The sequence below is a fragment of the Anabrus simplex genome, chromosome 2, assembly GCF_040414725.1.
Source record: "Anabrus simplex isolate iqAnaSimp1 chromosome 2, ASM4041472v1, whole genome shotgun sequence".
NCBI classification, from domain to species: Eukaryota; Metazoa; Arthropoda; class Insecta; order Orthoptera; family Tettigoniidae; genus Anabrus; species Anabrus simplex.
The window spans coordinates 170,023,529-170,043,395 of NC_090266.1; the positions used below are offsets into that span (position 1 = coordinate 170,023,529).

Here is a 19,867-nt window from a genome sequence, read left to right on the forward strand (position 1 = left end):
GGGTGCGACGCTGTGACCCAATGCCAACCACCAAAGATGAACTGTGGAACCAGATGAATGCAGCATAGATGGCTATACCCCAGGATGCCATTCGCGCCTTATACGCATCGATGCCATCATGCATGGAACAAGTTATCATTGCCTATGGAGGACCCAGTGCCTACTAGGCAACAGGACACATGCTGAACCTAGGTGACCGAAATGCTAATCGTTTCTGCAGAACATACTAATGAACATGTCCTGTGAATATGAACTTCCTATCTCCAGTCTTTCAAAGTGTTCTGTTGTTTATGAACATGAATGTAGATGGGAAAAAGCCTGAAAAAACACTTTATTAATAACAGAATGGCGTATTTTGTTCTATGAGAAAAATATCAGATTCAGATTCTGTGTTCAACACCTTAATAAATGCAAAAACATTTTGTGAACTTATCTTAATGAGGTCCAGCCATTGTACATTCAGTACTCTCAGATGCTCAATTCAGAGAGACCAACTTAAGTCTATACTCAATAGCATGGCTTCCAAAAAATTTGACACGAAGAAGGACTTTCAGGGTGGAAAGGTGAAGGATATAACTTTAGTGAAATTCAAAAGTAAAGTAAACATTAACGTGAATGCTGTCATTATTCTGTTGTCGTCTCTATGTTTCAATGAAAATTATATACAGTATAACCCCAATTTTGCGCGACTTCAATTTAGTGTAAACCCGCATTTAATGGAAGAAATTTTAAGTCCCGAAAATTATTCTATAAGAGCAATAACATTTTATATTCGATTTAACGTAATTCACTTTAGGGCAAAACCCCCATTTAGTGTAAGGAATTGTTAAAATTCTGAAGTATTTATTTCTATTCGTTATGGTTATGGGGCATTAAGAACCTATCAAAAAGAAGTCATAATCTTGCTAAGGATGATTCAAGGCAGAAGATGAATTTAGAATGCGGACATTTAGGGCTTATGTGAGATGTCAGATTCAGATACATATCTGACCGCGGCCACTGTAGTACAGTACAAGAGGACCCTGTTAACTCCTATGCACCTGTAAGCGGACTGGTACGCGCTCGAGCGGCTGGGCCAGAACTCCACAAGCGGACTGATACGCCGGGATGCAAGGTTGCATATTGGAGACATTTGTGACATCTGTTGGCTTTTTCCGGAAACATTTCTAATTGAAATCTGTTCTTGCTGTCTCAAAGTGTCACCAGAGTGCTCTGGTATGCTTCTTTGGCTAAGAGAATTGATTAAAATATCTATTGAGAAATCTGTATTCTGTTGTTGACAAGATGGCTGAGAAGGAAGTTGCTTGCTCATGTGATATGCTCAGCAGTAGCGAAATTCAAAGCATATTTGATGTTTTAGGCTCTAATTTCAGCAGTGTTAGTGAGGAAGAAATTATTAGTGATCCTATGCATGAATGAACACGAAATGTATCAACAGAGATCTTTCGCGTAGTAATATCGTACGACATGAAATGCCGAATGAACTTTCTCCTGCCCCTCAAGATCTGTTTGCGACTGCCGGATTTGAACCCACGATCTTGGTACCTGGATGTGAACACTTTACCACTGATCCTCAGACGGAATAATAATAATAATAATAATAATAATAATAATAATAATAATAATAATAATAATAATAATAATAATAATAATAATAATAATAATAATACACAGAGTGAACCGAACTCGATAGCTGCAGTCGCTTAAGTGCGGCCAGTATCCAGTAATCGGGAGATAGTGGGTCCGAGCCCCACTGTCGGCAGCCCTGAAGATGGTTTTGTGGTTTCCCATTTTCACACCAGGCAAATGCCCGGGCTGTACCTTAATTAAGGCCACGGCCACTTCCTTCCAATTCCTAGGCCTTTCCTATCCCATTGTCGCCATAAGACATATCTGTGTCAGTGCGACGTAAAGCAAAAAAAACACAGAGTGAGACATACGGCTGTAAGTTCGTATTTGGGATACAGGTTCGAATTTCATCATTCGCTTACTCGTGATTTGTTTCCCATTAGTTCCTTATTTCCAAATCAGGCAAATGTTAGGCTCATGTCGTATTGGTTTCCTATTATTTCCTTATTTCAAAATCAGGCAAATGTTAGGCTCGTGTCATATAATTAAGGACATACCACACACTAAAGAACTTCGAAGGTGAGATTAGTTAATGAAAAATTTAAGATTTCAAAGTGATTTTTTATGTGTTATATTTCTGTATTGCTCTGTTTTTGGTGTCATCAGCAATAGCATGGAATTTCTCAATAATATAAAACAGGTCCCGTGATAATAAGCGCAGTCGATCACCCACTATACTGTTTTAACCGAAAGCTTGCAACACCCAGGTTGCATACTAAAAAGTTGGCGGATTCCTAGCATTGTCAGAGCAAAGGGCGGGTGGGTGCTTATGGGTTAATGACATTATTATGACGTTCGAAAATTCCTATATTAATCTGTGCAATATCCTTCTGTTACAATGAGAACCCTGTTACTGTTTCATCTGTTATTATGGGAAAATTCAAGCGTGTTAATTTTTTTATTCAACATTCATACCCTCTACTCCAGCGTTTATATCGAATGTGATCGACCATCTTCCGTATCGATTCCTTGGTACGTGCACGAGTAGGCACGAGCAAGTTCTCCTCCTCCCCACAATTCTGACTGGTGTAAACAAACATTGGGAGAACATATTTTTGCAATAAGTGCACTGACAGCAGTTGTTTACTTCTTAGAAATAAAGGCTGAAATAAACGATTGCTTAATTTTAATACTGGCTCTTAGGTCATCAGCCCAGAGGCTGGTTGGATCCTCAAATAGCAACACCAAAGGCTACGCAGCTATAGGGAAACCACACAAATCAATGGCAGAGCCCAAATGAGGCGGACTAGGCAAGATGAGGAGTGAGGTAGTTTGCCATTGCTTTCCTCACTGGACCAGAAGGTGACACTGCAGCACGACTGATCCTATCAAGAACACCTTTCATAACACTCAGACACTAGTTGTGCTCCAAATGTCATTACTCAGCACCACCCATACCCCAGCAGCTTCCATATTGTCACAGCCATGGATGAGACTGGGACTTCGGTGGAAGCTACACTTTGCTCTGGCCTGTACCAAGAGATGGATACAAAAATACTGCATCCATCAAGAAATGGCAACAGGTGGGAATTTTAATACTATGTACTGAAATAAAATAAGAATGTGATACCTCTCCTTCTCAAGATACAGCAGTGTGTATAACTAATTTCACAGATTAGGTTATGGTCTGGTTAAATTTCAGAAAGGTTATTCCCGTGTAAATTAATAGTGAAAAGGTTATCATTACTTTACAGGGAGCTTGAAATATGTTTTCATAATACGTGCACAGTAAACCGAGGTTAGATGACGCTGTTTGAAATAAGAAAATGGAAACATTTGCCACAAGCCTCTACTACAATTTTTAAAAGTGAAACTGAATATGCGTGTTCAGACTATTGGAATTAGAAAATACCGTGTTAATGAGTAAGCTGCTGTTTGGAAAACATATGCGAAAATTTTTAAACAAACCGATTGCTGTTTCATATTGATTTTAATGTGTTTTTTGCATGTCTGGTATTTTTCCTGACTTTATGGAAAATCGTATATAAACTTATAAGTATAACCTTAAACCGAAGCGGTTTTGCATTCACTGACAAAAATCTACTGTCAAGAGGAAGTGTTAACAGTAGGCTCACCATTATCAGGAATAATAACGAACATATTCCTAAATAACATTGAAAACAATTTCTTAACCAACTAAGGAGATGCATAGGGAGACCAAGTTTTAAAAAGTGTGCAACTAAAAGAAGGTACAGAACTGTTTACAAATAGAGGATTATGGGAACACTTAGTTAATTCACAGAAGCTTGCAAACTGAATTGCTAAAAGGCATAAAAGTGTACAAAGATGATGTGTGTATGTGATCCATCATCTAGTAACCACATTTCCTTGTGTATGTGCCTTCAGCAATTATTCAGTTTGATCCTGCAAACAGCATAGGTCTGTTAATCTGATGATAGTGCAAAAGGAACAAATTTGTTAGGCTGTACCCAAGCATGCATGCATATGCATGCATTAATTATTTTATTAATTTTATACTTTTTTATATTTATTTATTTTCAAAGAAAAATCTTGTAACTACAGGACAGTGTGTAGGGCAGATTTCTCCTCGTTTTATTACTGTCATTGAGTAAATAATGTATGATGGTACAATTTATGTTAATACAAGCAAAGATTTCTGAAAAAGGTGTGCTTTCTACTGAAACCTCAATTTAAGGTGAACCCCCATTTAGGGTTTAAAAAATCAGTTCCCTGTAAAGATGCTAAATACAGGTTTTACTGTACTTACTCAGCAAGTATTTATATCTTACTGTTATGTTTATGATAATCTAGTACCTGGAAATCAGTTGATGGTAGGATGATGCCTGTTTCCCTGAACCATGTAATCTGAGGTCGAGGTTTTCCTTCAACTTGACACTCAAACTGGACTGTTGAACCATCAGGTGCATATTTGGGCTGCAGCTTCTCAATGAATCGAGGAGCAGAAACTTTATCTTCAGAAATAGGTTCTAAAAATTATAAAATAATAAAAATTGAACTTAGTCTAAATCATGAAATATGAGATTAAAATATAAAATTATTGTAATTATTTGAAAACAGTATAAAAGGAAATATGTAACATATCATATGCCAGTGAAAGTCACATCATTTTTAATATAATTTGATTCCCTTAATTATTTTTAAGGAACAGGTGAATAATAGCATTTTACCAGGATGTAGTGGACATCAATTCTTTCCTTATCTCCCACCAAAAAAGGCCTTATATGAAAATTCTGGATTTGTGCCATATTTCCTAACTCCCATGTATATTCTATCAGTAATGTGTTCTTAGCAATAGGTTGCTGTTCTGCCTTTATTTTCTGTTAACTTTCTTATCTGAGCATTTATTACTTCAAAATACATTATTTCCAATTCTTCTTAGATCATTCTTTATTACAGAAAGTGTCACTCAACATGTGTGCCATAAGATACAGTATAGTTAAATACTGTAAATGTATAATTAAGAATAAAGATGTTTTCTCATTAAAAACAAAGTCTAACCATCATCTCCCAAGTCTCCCTGTCTTAGTCCATTATACTTTCCAGCAACCTAACCTCCTATCAATATGATTCCAACACCAAAGCCAGTTCATACGTCAGTGAGGCTCAGCTAAATATGCAGGATGGCTAATTTTTCAGTAAATGAAACATAACTTTACTGTGTTTTTACTCCAGCATGAGTTGATGGTCTGATAATCTTATTATGTCCTCTAAAAATCTTGCACTCTTATGGTAAAGTTTGTAAATTTTGCATTTTATCCCTTTAGTGGTAGCTTCAAGAAACTTGATACTTATTCTGCTTATTGAGTTCGGAAGACAGGCTTCTTTGAGGTAAGTACTTCTACAGTATTTATTACTACTTTCAAGTAGTATTATTTGCAGTGTAATCAGCAATTAATTCATGAACTAATGTGGAATTACCTAGAGTGTTGTGGATTCAGCCAAAGTATTACAAATACAATAAAGTGAATTAAATGAAAAAAAGTCCTGGTAAATTATAACAATGTTTTAAAGCACTGAATAAATACTGTATAGCATAAGTAAGAGATGGTCCAGTGTATAAATATTATTTTGATCATTATTCTCAAAATGCAACATACTTCCAATTTTGCCTTAATATTGCAGATTTACCTACTTCAACTAATGTTGGCATCAGGAAGGGCATCTGGTTGTAAAAATCATGTCATAACAATTCATCTCACCTCATCTCCTATCCTGTATCAAGAAACAGGACTAAGGGGTAGATTGATATACATTGTGGATTTAGCAAAGTCTCCTCTACAGTTTCGTCCAACATGTTCCTTCCTAACTTATCTTTGATGAGTCTATGCACTATAATTCTGAACTGGTGACTTAAATGGAGTTGACTCAACCTCATGAGACTGGTTGAGGAGCTGTCTGATATGAGGGTTTGTTTGCACATTTATTATGTATACAGTAACCCTACTCCCCAAAGCATAGCAGTGAATACCCTTAAACTGAAAGAATGAAGAAGCAACTGCTAATCCCATTTTAGCATAGAAATCAACGAAATACTTCTCTTTCCTATCAGCTTTCTTATAACCTTCAGTTTAATTCCAGTCATTGCGATGAAACTGTCCAGAATCAGAACATTATATGGTGTTAATCTTGACTGCTACATTACACAGTAGCTCACAGAATTTGCCTACTTCATTTTTACCTGCTTGTTCGCATGGTGAGTACACTGAAACTGCCCTAGCCCTAATTCCTTCAACCACCATATCTATTCACCTCACTTTTTATTTTATGGGCCTACAAGAAACTGTGTCATGTGCTATGGTTTAGTTGATTAAGAGTTCCACTCCATACCCTGTCCTAATCCTTTCCCCAGGAATTAAGAACTCTTATGATTTCCTACCACATATTTCCTATCTCCCCTAACCTGAATATCACTCATCAGTCACAGCTAGTTTGCTGTCGCAGCAAATACAATTTTTTTCCAAGCCTCACTTATATTGACAGTATCCATAAAATTTCATTTTGATTTCTAAGTTAATTCCAAGGAGTTCCTAGCTATCTCATGTAGATTGGATAGTCTCTTTCACATGAGCACAAGAAGGATCACAACTTAAAATACAGTAGAACCCGAGTAAAACGCTCTTCAAGGGATTGCATTTTATCCACATATTAATACATTCACACCCGTATCCGAGATACTGCATGTAGCACGTGTCCATGCTCTGGACCATATCCGAGTTAGCCTGGATAAGCACAATCCTGAATTGTAGCCGTTCCTATACAGCTGTGGTTTATTTGTGCCATAAATATGTGTGACAGAGATGAGGGTAATATCCTTATGAATGCTGCTACCTGCTTCTACTCAGCAGAAACCACAAGGCCTTGGAGATTATCCCTTCCAATGCATTTTTAAAATTCTGTTTCTGAACGAAGGCTAGTGCTGGCCAAGCAAGCTGTGTAGTTGGTTGTACAGTCACATTCTGAAGTGTAACCATGGCGTTTAGGGACAATATGAGTGTTGGCGAAATTGCCGACATACTATTCAATGAAGACTCAGGTGATGAACTAATTCTTGAAAGTGACAGTGATGACAGTGAAGAAGATTCTCCTGGACACATGACAGAAAGTACAGTACCTGAAGGTTCACCTTTATTTTGCCCCCCTGATATCCTATTTACGGCTAAACCAGGTCTAAATCTTGAAACAGAAAACTCGAACGAGATGTCATTTGTAAATCTATTTCTCACAGCTGAATTTCTCGAATACCTGTGAGAGCAAACAAATCTGTATGCTAGTCAGGCAATCAGTGTTGCGCCTTGTCCCTTCTCTAAACACTCTCTTACACAAACCTGGAGTCTGGTGACAGTTTCAGAAATGAGACTGTTCCTGAGTTTGATTCTCACTACTGGCATCATTAGTAAAGCATCTCTCAGAATGTACTGGACAGAAGATCCAATTTTCTCCACTCCTATTTTCTCAAAAACCATGTCACGAAATCATTTTGAAAGTATCCTGTCATTTTTCTACTTTAGTGACAGCAGCGAATACAAGCACAGAACTGACAGATTATATACAATTAGACCCATTTCACAGAAACTTTGTAACAGATTTAAAGAGCTTTATACTCCCAAACAGAAAACTGCTCTGGATGAGGGAATGCTAACCTGGAGAGGACACCTAGGATTCTGCATATACAACCCCCGGTAAAATAATAAAATATGGGATTTTGGTGAGGATGGTATGTGAGTCTAATGTGGGGTATATCTGTAAACTTGTGATATATGATGCAAGTGGTGTGAACTTACAAAGCACAGTTTTTCAGCTGCTTGAAAATTATCTTGGTCAGGGGTATACAGTATATACGGATAATGATTACAACAGCGTTGGACTCACGAAACAATTACAGGAACAGAACTCTGCCGTATGTGGAACAATACAGTCAAATAGGGGTGCACCGAAAGATCTAAAGGAACACCAGGCAATTCTCAAATGGGGCAAAATGACTTTCAGAAGGGATGAGGATATATTGCTTGTTTCTTGGAGGGACAGAAAGGTTATTAGTATGGAAAGTACCATCCACTTTGCAGAAATGGTTGAAGCAAATAAATCTTGAAAAAAAAAAAACTATGCTCTAGAACTCTCTCGACAACCTTACGTAAACCTGAACAGACAGAAATGGAAATAGGCCTCCAATTTGATGCATCTTTCTCATCTCCTGACTTCTAAATCAAGACAGTTCTTTGAAATCAGAGCCTGTAACTGACTATAATCAACACATGCATGGTGTTGATACTGCAGACCAGTACTTGGCACACTATCCTTTCATGAGGAAAACAGTAAAGTGGCCCAAAAAAATGTTTTCTTTTATTTACTGTACTGCTCAATTATTAACGCGTTTTGGCACTTTCAGAACTCAAATCCTCAAAAAACAATACCATTCCTGAATTTCATGCAGGAATTTGCTCCAGGAAAAAGTGAACCCGACATACAAGTATAGTCACCTCTCTCCGACAATTCTTACATTTATCACAATCTCAGGACCCTCCACGTCGTGCAATTTTGCCGCCAAAAAGGGCACAGGCCAAGGATTCACCATTTAGGTAAGATGGGAAGAGGGAAGAACATATTCTCTTGAAGTTTCTACCATCAAATAAAGTACAGTTCCCCTCAAGAAGGTGCAAAATGTGCTTCAAAAATTTAATTATTAGTGAAACACTATTTTTGTGGGAAGTGCAGTTTTCCCATTCACCCAAGAAAGTGTGACATTAGCTGCCACACCCTCCAGAGATACTAGAGGACTTCTTTAAGGTATACGAAAAATTTTGTTTCCATATAATGTTTAGTTTAGAACTTATTGTGAAAATAATTTGTTGTTGCTTGCTGTGCCACTAAGACCTGGAATAGCCAGGCCAGCATTTAAATAGCCCGTTCATATGGTGGGCGTCAATGTGTTAAGTGGAAGACGACCAAATACCAGGTGTATGCATAAGGTTTTTCCAGTTTTTGTGGTAAAGAAAACACATCATTTTCAAGGGAAATTCATTTTTTGTATATTCAAAATATTGGCCATCGGCTTCTACACACTTCGCCCATCTTTCAGGTAATTTATGAATACCATGCCACAAAAACTGCTTGTCTTTTGTGGCAAACCATTTGTTGAGCCATTTTCCAACTTCCTTGAAATTGCTGAAGCTCTGCTCTGCGAGCACATGCCCCAATGATGTGAAGAGGTGATAGTCAGATGGCGCCAGGTCGGGGGGTGATGTACGGCAGGTGCAGAAGGATGTACGATGGGGGATCAAATATAAACGGGATTTTATTTTTTACTTAAATTCATTTATTGAAAAACACAAGGCAATTACAATTTATTTTTCCATATAGTTTCCTGCTTTGGAAATTCATTTGTCACAGAGTATGGGCAGCTTTTTGATGCCCTCATCGTAAAAAGAACAGGGTCATGTCACCAGCCAGTTGCAAACAAAGTCTTCCACACTCTCATCATCTTCAAATTGTTGCCCTCCTAGAGTTTCTTTAAGCGGTCAGAACAAATGGAAATCACAGGGCGATAAGTCTGGGCTCTAAGGAGGACAACCAAGTGTATTCTCGTGCATTTCCTGTAACTTTGAGACAGTTAGAGCTGCAGTATGGGCCGCACATTGCCGTGGAGGAGGATGACCTGTTACATCGATTGGTCTTGTCTTTTGCGGCGATATACAACCCTCACCTTGTGCGTCGCTCATGCAAAAAATCAATCAGCAAAATGCCTCACCGGTCGAAAAAACAGTTGCAAGAACCTTGCCAGCTGACAGTTCGCTTTTACTGGCACTGCCTCCCCTTTCATCCGCCACTCCTTACAGGCTTGTTTGGATTCGGGAGTGTAGTGGTGGACCCATGTTTCTACGCAGGTGACAATCTGACTCAAAAATGCATCACCTTCTTCCGCAAACCTTGCTGTAAACCTTCCACAGACCTCCAAACATCTCAACTTCAGATTTTCGGTCAAAAGGCAAGGGACCCATCTGGAACACACTTTAAGGAAACTGTAGGTTGTTTGTGATGATTGCTTGACACCTCCCATAACTGATTCCAACTTGTTCTGCAATTTCTGATACTGTCACCCGTCGATCGTCGTCAATATTGTCTTTAACCGCACAAATGTTTTCGTCTGTAATGCTGGTCCAAGGATGGCGATCGTGTTGCTGATTTTCCACATGTTCTTATCCTTCCTTCAACTTTTTACGCCAGGCAAACACACGCATTTTTGACAATGTCTGATCACCGAACAGTGCAGTCAATCTCTGGCAAATTTCAGCTGCAGTAACTCATTCACGAGCAAGAAATTTTATAATTATGCATTGCACAGTGGAGGGGTGCAACTGTTGCTCTAACATCATGAGCGTTACTGATGAAACGGTGGGAAATATCTAACAGCATGCTCTCACCACTCCTAATGGTCCCGCCTAAGCATAGCAGAAGTGCGAGGCCAGTCCTACCAACTGTTGATGTTCAGGAACAAAAATCCCACTTATATTTGATTGACCTTCATACCATCCAAGTGATTTCAAGGTGTCTTTCACTGGTTTTGCAGTGTGACATGGTGCATTGTTGTGTAACAAAATCACTTTGCCATATCTTCTGGCCTATTCCGGTCATCTTTTGATCAATGCGAGATTTAAATTAATCATCTGTTGGCGATAGCTTTGTGCATTAATGGTTTCACCGGGCTTCAAAAGTTCATAATACACAATACCGCTGTGGTCCCAACAGACATAAAGCATGGTCTTCTTGCTGAAGTAATTTGGCCTGGGTGTTGAAGGACCAGCTTTGCCAGGTGACAGCCACGATTTTCTCCACTTCGGATTTTCTAAATAAATCCGTTTTTTGGCATCTGTCACAATGCAGTACAGAAATGATTTTCTTTCGTGGCATTGAAGCAGCATTTCACAAGTGATCTTCCATTTGCCATTTATTCAAATCATGTGGGACCTATTTACCAAGTTTACTGATCTTCCAGATTGCTCGTAAATGTCTGCTGATTGTTCTTGTGACACATTTAATGCTTGTGCCAATTCCTCACCTTTGCACTTCTGAGGTCTACCCAAAGAGGTTAAAATAGAATAGAATAGAGATGTAACTCAATTATGAATTTTGGTACCAAGCCACTTGGTGCTAATAGTTTCAGTCCAAAATTTGAGATAGTGCCACAGTGAGCATTGTGTACAATACCTTACTGTTATTATCAACAGATAGCACAGAGAAGTAACATCCGGCGCAGTGACACACATCCGGTTATGCTTACAGTTCCCCCCTCCCTCTCCTTTCCTCAGCCCCCCCCCCCCCCCCATCGATTATAATGCAGTTCTACTACTTCCATGCCCAATAGACTGCAATTCATATATTTTTATTTGCAAGTACTTACTATGTTGTAAATAATGATCTGATACTCCTAGCTCGTATGGCATACTTTGTTATTGAGAACATAACCTCACACCTCAAAGCAGCTTTAACTTCAAATGAATGAGTGACATATTAACACAAAGCTGATATTATAACAAATAAGAAATCCCTTCAAAAGCAAGACAGCAGAGCACACATCCGGTTATGCTTACAGCTCCCCCCTTCCCCTCCTTTCCCAGCCCCTTGCCCCCCCCCTCCCTGCCTTCGATTACAATGCAGTTCTAAGAGAATGGGATATCACATCAATATCGAAGTACCACATGAAAATAAAAATAACAGAATTAAATGCACTGAGACAGGAAATATATAGAAATACATTAACAGAACCATTCAGCTTCCAGCCCCTGAGGTGTACTCAAACAGGAAATACAGGATTTCAGGAGGACTGGTGAAGATATATTTCTAATGAACAAGCACAAGAAACAAAGATTTACAGCACAAGTACATGGGCACTTGGAATTCAAACAACACAAATACTGTAGCATCATGGGAACTATAGCTTAAAATTGATATTAGTTCGAACAAGGTTAATCGATTGGGGAAGGTCGGATTCAATGCAATCCAGCAATATTATCTCCATAATACTTGACGTGATAAACTAATTCTTTGTCAGAAGGGTCCAAGGATTGAGATTAGACTTGAAATACTTCACTTCGAGGCAAACTGCCTTTAATTATTAATATCACTCATTTCATGCCTACTTGCATCTGTCTACAATTATCTACACGTTGTGAATGACCTCCAGCACCATCTAAAATTTCAGACAGGAACTACCTGAAGCTAGCTACAGATTGGAACCATAAGCCCCATTAAAATTTCACCGGGGTGGTTCTACCAGAGCGTGCACTGTCTTTCACATTGAAATCACCATGTTTAAATTGTCGAAACCATGTCTCACATGTTCTAATCGATGGAGTGTGTTCATCACATGTTTCTAAGAGCAAACTATGACTTTCCACAGACTTTTTCTTTTGATTAAATAAGAAAACCAATGGGTGCTGCAAATGTTCTTTTTCAGGAAAAAACGTCGACATGATCACTGAACGATACAACACAGACACCAGTGTTTGGCGGACTCAACTTGTGTGTGTTGTTGGGTTAATGTCAGTAAAACAAAATGACGCATGTGTCAAATTCGTACGTTGCGTACTGTTTGCTGGCACCATTTCTTAGTGAAACCAGAAAAGACTTATGCATACACCTGGTATGTACAGTAAAACAGATAAAAACATGTTAAATTTCTTTTTGCATTTTTATTGAAAATTTGTAAATGGCCCAACTCCTTGGCTGAATGTTCAGCATTGAGACCTTCGGTTCGGAGGGTCCCATGTTCGATTTCCGACTGGTCAAGGATTTTAATTGCGTCTGATTAATTCTTCTGGGTTGAGAACTGGGTGTTTGTACCAAAACTCCCCTCTTCATACTCAGACAACACAACACACCACACTACCAACCACCACAAAAGCACACAATAGTGCTTACATCCCTCCATATACGGTTGGGGTCAGGAAGGGTATCCGGCTGTAAAACAGAGCCAAATCTATATGTGGGACACAGTTCGCATCCATGACTCTACAAGCACGGGAAAAGTGGAAGAATTGATATATTGTAAATGCTTCATGAACTGTATGCTGAGGTATTACTCAGCATTTTTTACAATACTAGACCTATTAATGACATAACCCTAGTTTATACCAGGAAAAAACTCATTAATAATCATCTGTCTTGCACAGAAACTTGAAAAATAGAAAACATTGTCTATATGATATAACTGTGAATTTACACTAACTGACATATCATCAAACGTACTGATAAACTCTCTTAACCCTGATACTGCTCCAAGAGCATTTTGCTGCATGGGAACATGTTCAACTGATTCAATGTCTTCATTCCCTTCGTCATCAATTGTGGCACTGGCATGATTTTCTCTGATTTCATCTAATTCAAAATTTTTGCTCATTTTAATGATACAGACACTTCAATATACCAAGGACAACATGGAACTGATGAGAAAAATATTTCAAAAACCAAGAAATAAGAATATGAGTGTGAGACAGAAAGGGTCACAACATAACAGTAATGGTACTGTTCTGTACAAGGATATGGGTTTAAAAAGTGTAGGTAACAGGACCAATGCTTCGAAAAACTAGTAAGTAATAGGTGGAATACTTTACAGATTGATGACTAGAGCAAATAGTACAAATTCAATTTTCTTACAAACATTATTAGAAAGTAACTGAAAATATTCCACAAATGAGGCTTAATAGGCAGGATTTGAACACAATGTATGGACTACTTTTTAAAGGCTTTACAAATGAGATGTTCAGGAACCTGGGAAAAACGGCATATTATGCAGGATAGCGAATTCAGTGGTTGCCTGCTCCTACAACATTTTAACTGGTATTCCAACTCTCGAGATGGTCGAAGATGTGACTATAGGAATTCACACCACGAACACTGGGTTTCAATAATTCCTTCAAAGTTATTTGTTGTAATTAACAAAATGCCCTCCTCATTTGTTTCCAGCACAGGTTCTAGACCCAGCAGCCTTTGGACTATATGTATGGCTCAATTGAAGTTTTATGACAGTTAAGTATCACTCACAGAAAGCCCACGCATTTCTACTGTCTTTTAATTTACTATGAGGCAACAAATTGCTGAAAACATTCAGCTACATACTTTTAGCTATATAAATTTACTCATAATGTCTGAAGAATGATAGGACTGACATGCAGTGGGATTTGATGCAAGAGGTCTATGACCAAGAAAGAATACCGGAATAATACCGGACTGAAAACGTCTGATTTTTCTGTCATTGAAAACCATAATTTATTTTTTAAATTTATTTTCAAAATTTAATAATGTATTTTGGCTTTACCAATAACAATACGTCCTAGGTATATTCATTTCTAAAATGCTCATAGTTTCCTGTATTAGTGTGATTTATTTTATTTTAATGTGTGTTAAACTCTTTACGTGTAGATTTTTTGTAATTTGGTTTGGAAAATCACAGAAATTAGTTTGAGTGTCTTCGAGCAAACCCCTGAATATAGGCTGAGTGCCAAAGGGTTAAAGGTTAATTACACTGACCCAGGATGGTTTCATTGCTGCCATCCTGTATTGTTTTCTAGGATGACTTTTGCATCCTGAATCAGGATCCAAAGTTTCCCACATCACATCACATCACATCACATCACATCACATCACATCACATCACATCACATCACATCACGTCACGTCACGTCACGTCACGTCACGTCACATCATCACATCACATCACATCACATCACATCACATCACATCACATCACATCACATCACATCACATCACATCACATTTCTTTATAATCTGATATTACATTTTTTAAACGTTTTTTTATCCACGTACACTAATGCACTCATTATGTTATTAGTAGAAATGTTGCTTTAAATAAGATTTCTGGATTAAATTTTTAATGCAATCTCCTGCGGCCATCTGGCAACCCTCACAGCCTCAACAATGGCAGGTTTTGCTGAGTGGCTCCATTCTGTTGTAATGCTTTACACACTGTAGCCTAAGTTGTACTTTGCTTGCTAGTAAAAAGAGATTTTTGTCATCATAAGTGTCCTATACATGAGTAACATACTGTGATAATCCATTTTATTAAACTTATGTCAATAAGGAACATTGTGGTTGCAAAAACAGTTCAGATACATTGTGTGGAAGTTTCATACCATTAAAACAGCAGCACAGAGTAACCAAGTTTGTGAGAAAGACCTACTATGCGTACTTCAGCATCAAACTGGGAGATCAAGACAAGCTGTGGTCACCACATAAGGCTTGTAGGACCTGTATAGAGCAGGTATGCCATTAGTGAACGGTGAGGAAACAGCGTTACCAGTTGGAAATCCAATGATGTGGTGACAACCTACAGAGCACAGTACGCAGTGCTACTTCCGTGAATGTGATGGGATTTAACAGCAGGAACAATGATAAGATTGTGTATCCAAGCTATATTTCATATGCAATTTTACCCGTTCCCCATAGCCCTGATGTACCAGTACTACAGAATATGGAACAATTACATGATCATTGTTCTTTTGAATCTCGTACGGAAATGGCTGGCACCACATCTGACTGTGATTTCTCACCAGAGCATGTTGAAAATCAACCCAAGATATTCAAGCAAACTGTGTTAAATGACTTTGTTTGAGATATTGGTGTTACAAAGGAATCTGCTGAGATACTTGAGTATAGACTCCATGAAAGAAACATGTTGGCACCAGGAATGATGTACTATTGGTACAGACATCATGAAGAATAACTTGCACCTTTCTTTTCTCAAGAGGAATCTTTGGTTTACTGGAACACCTTTCTGGAGGTTAAGATGAGACTAGGAGTATCACAATATGATCCTATCCACTGGAGACTTCTTACTGATGCCTCCAAGCGTAGTTTGAAGTATGTCCTTCTAACAATGAAAACAAACTGGCACTAATTCCCATTGCCCATTCAGTTATTATGCAAGAAACACATGGAAATCTTGAGAAGATGTTGCCAAAAATAAAGTGGCAAGTGTGTGGTAACCTTACAGTGATAGGTCTACAATCAGGATAAACAAAGCACCCCTGCTTCCTTTGTGATTGGGACAGTCGAGCAAGGTTACATCACTGGACCCAAAAGGAATGGTCATGTAGACAGTGGATTGTAGGCTCAAAAAAGATAAAACAGTAAAATTTTTGTTGACATATCTAACATACTGTTACCTCTGCTTATGAAGCAATTCGTTAAGGCTGTAAACAAAGAAGGTGAATGCTTTCAGTACCTGTGTAACCAATTTTTAAGCACCAGTAATGCCAAAATCAGGTCCAGATATCAGAAAACTTATTTTTGATGCTAATTTTGAAGACGTTATGTGTGCAGCAGAACGATCAGTATGGAAAGCATTCTGGGACTTTCTTGGCAACACAAAGGATCCAGATTACAAATGAATGGTGGAGAGAATCCTTGTTCTTTCCAAGATTTAGGCTACAGTATGAGCTTGAAGGTGCATAAGTTACATTCACATCTGGACTATTTCTCTGAGAATGTAGGAATGCTGAATGAATAGCAAAGAGAAAACTTCCACCAGGATCTCGGGGAAATGGAGCAAAAATTTACTAGCAGATTACTGCTGTTTACTGAAGAGAGAAAAACCATTTACAGCTCACAAGCAAAAATCAGTACAAAGAACATAAGAAGAAAGATGCATTGCTTGCATGTGATAATATAGTAAATTAATCCTGTATGTGTATGAGAGTCTTATATAACATTTTAATTTTGCAAAGAAACCTGATGTCATAGAGAAAAACAGACTTTAGATCCAGATTCAACATACCTGGAATATGAAACATCACTATTTGAACATTATGAAATGATCATAAAGTTTAAATTTTCAGGCCAGTGTTATTTATACACCTGATGTTGGAGGTTTTAGTTCAATTGCAAATACAGTACAAACCTCCATAAATTATGATTAGTGTACAGTGCTTGGTGTATTATTTCTTTAGTTCTCTCTGTCTAATTCAGCAAAATCTTAATGGAAGGATATAGACATAGTTACTTACTTTCAAAGACAGGCAACCTATCGATCTTTTCATGAAGCTTCCTCTGCACGTATGTGGTATAGTTAATTTCATCCAAAAGTAACTGTGCTGGAACATATCCCTTTTCTTCTGTGAGATGTTTCTTAACAAGCCACCAATCAGCATTGCGGGTATCTATTAATAAGAGAAATATATCTTGTTAAAGGAAGATAATGCTACTGCACAGTAAATGTTTCATTCAACAAATACATAATACTGGTTCTAAACATAATATTATATTCTCCAATTAATCTTGCTGTTCATAACCAACATAAAACCAAAGTCTGATAGAAAAATTATGAGAAAATGTCTCCACAAATACTTGATTTAATTCAAAAATATCCTCCTGTCTTAAAACATGAACCTTCCAATATAGCTAATTAACTGAATTTAAGCTTGTTTTAATGAAAATAAGAATGCTAATACAATCTCTAATTTACAGCTATCATCATCATCTTCATTTCCCGTTTCCAGCTTCCTGGGTCGGTTTGTGAATCAAGGACCTCCATCACTGCCTGTTTCTCCACCACCTCTTTCAGGGTATTCCTCGTGGTCTCTTTCCTGGTAACCCATGTGCACCCACCTGCCCTTTGCTCTGACATTGCTAGGAATCCACCCACTTTTTCGTATGCAACCTTGGTGTTGCAAGCTTTCAGTTAAAACGGTATAGTGGGTGATCGACTGCACATATTATCACGGAATCTGTTTTATATTATTGAGAAATTCCACGCTATTGCTTATGACACAAAAAACAGAACAATACAGAAATACAACACATAAAATATCCCTTTGAAAACTTAAATTTTTCATTAACTTACCTTACCTCGGAAGTTCTTTAGTGTGTGGTATGACCATAATTATATGACACGAGCCTAACATTTGCCTGATTTTGAAAAAAGGAAATAATGGGAAACCAATACGACATGAGCTTAACATTTGACTGATTTGGAAATTAGTAAATAATGTGAAACCAATCAGGAGGCAGCGAATGATGAGATTAGAACCTATCTCCCAAATACAATCTTACAGCCATGTCTCACTCGGTGTATTATTATTATTATTATTATTATTATTATTATTATTATTATTATTATTATTATTATTATTATTAAGATTCAGTCTGAGAATCACTGGTATATGTTCGCATCCAGGGACCAAGATCGCAGGTTCAAATCCGGCAGTCATAGTCGGATCTTGAGGGGTGGGAGAAAGTCCATTCGGCATTCCATGTCGCACGATATTACTACGCGATATTACTACATTTCGTGATCATTCATGCACAGGATCACTAATAGCTTCTTCCTTACTATCACTGCTGAAATCAGAGCCTAAAACATCAAGTATGCTTTGAATTTCACTATTACTGAACATATCACACGAGCAAGCAACTTCCTTCTCAGCCATCTTGTCGACAACGGAATACAGTTTTCTCGATCGATATCTTAATCAATTCTCTTTGCCATAGAAGCATACCAGAGCACTCTGTTGACATTTTGAGACACCAAAAACAGATTTCTAGTAGAAATGTTTCAGGAAAAAACCAACAGATGTCACAAACGTTTCCAATATGCGACCCTGCACCCCGGCATATCACGACGCTTGTGGAATCCTGGCCCAGCTGCTCGTGTGCGTATCAGTCCGCTTACGGGTGCATAGGATTTAACTTCTCTGAAAAAGCTTTTTTTAGCACTCTCTCTTCTCCCATTCTCATCATATGCCCATACCACTTTAGCTTTGTACAAAGAATTTACACTATACATTCAGTACCCACCAAGATGCATGGCCAGCTCACACCGTGGAGGCCACTGCGTAGGCTACTTGGAGCAACAGGCAGTGCCAATGCACTATGAGAGACTTTGTCTCATTACCAAAAATTGACGCCTGCTTGGCCATCAGATGATACAGATGTTGATTCCCATAGTGAACCTGAAATATTTGTCCCGAATGAGTAAATTTATAATACCAATATAAATGGTCTGTTATAGGACATTATAAATTTTTGGGTGGGTGTGCTATGTACCCACCGATGAGCCCAACTTAGCACACTGGGGTGAAGCGCTGGCAACCAGGAATGAGTAGGCTGGAAAATTTATGATGTCCAATAACGAACCATTTATATTGGTATTATTGCTGCCCAGGAAGATGACCGATTCGAACAAGGTTCTGTGATGGTGTAGGGTGGCATCAGTATTGATGGCCATACAGATCTTGTCATCGTCCGTGGTAATCTTACCGCTGCAGGGTACATCGAGCAGATACTGCTACAACATGTGTTGGTTGCTGCATATGGTGTTGGCCCTGAATTCGTACTCCTGCACGACAATGCGAGGGCTCATGTAGCACGCATCAATAATGTATTTTAGTGTACCATTTGCCACCGAGGTAGACACCTCATTTGCAAATAAAGAGATTTTGATAACCAAAGCTGTCTTGTGAGAACTGGACCTTCAAGAGATCGAATGCCCAGCAGTGAGTCCCAATAATCCCATCGAGTGTGTGTGGGATAAGCTTGACAGAAGTGTTCGTGGGTGTCCAGTTCCACCATAGGCTCTCCAAGACCTCGAACAGGCTCTCCTTGAAGAATGGGACTTGATACCGCAACGTACCTCCGTAGACTTATACGGAGCATGACACGTAGGTGCCAAGTAGTGATAAATGCTCGTGGAGGACATACACCATACTGAAGCTCTCCAACTGTGATAAAATTCCACCCTGGAGGA

The 19,867-nt window shown here is 38.4% G+C and overlaps 1 protein-coding gene across 5 annotated transcripts in view; it reads right to left on the bottom strand.

Annotated features, from left to right (window-relative positions):
• Positions 1-19,867, bottom strand: part of LOC136863970 (titin) — a 348,159-nt gene that overhangs the window by 180,052 nt on the left and 148,240 nt on the right. For all 5 annotated transcript variants that reach the window (XM_067140439.2, XM_067140437.2, XM_067140436.2 and 2 more), the window contains 2 exons: positions 17,130-17,282; positions 4,405-4,577 (listed from right to left, as the gene is read on the bottom strand). In XM_067140439.2, the coding sequence (XP_066996540.2) occupies positions 4,405-4,577; positions 17,130-17,282 (326 nt within the window). The remainder of the gene's footprint in view (positions 1-4,404; positions 4,578-17,129; positions 17,283-19,867) is intronic.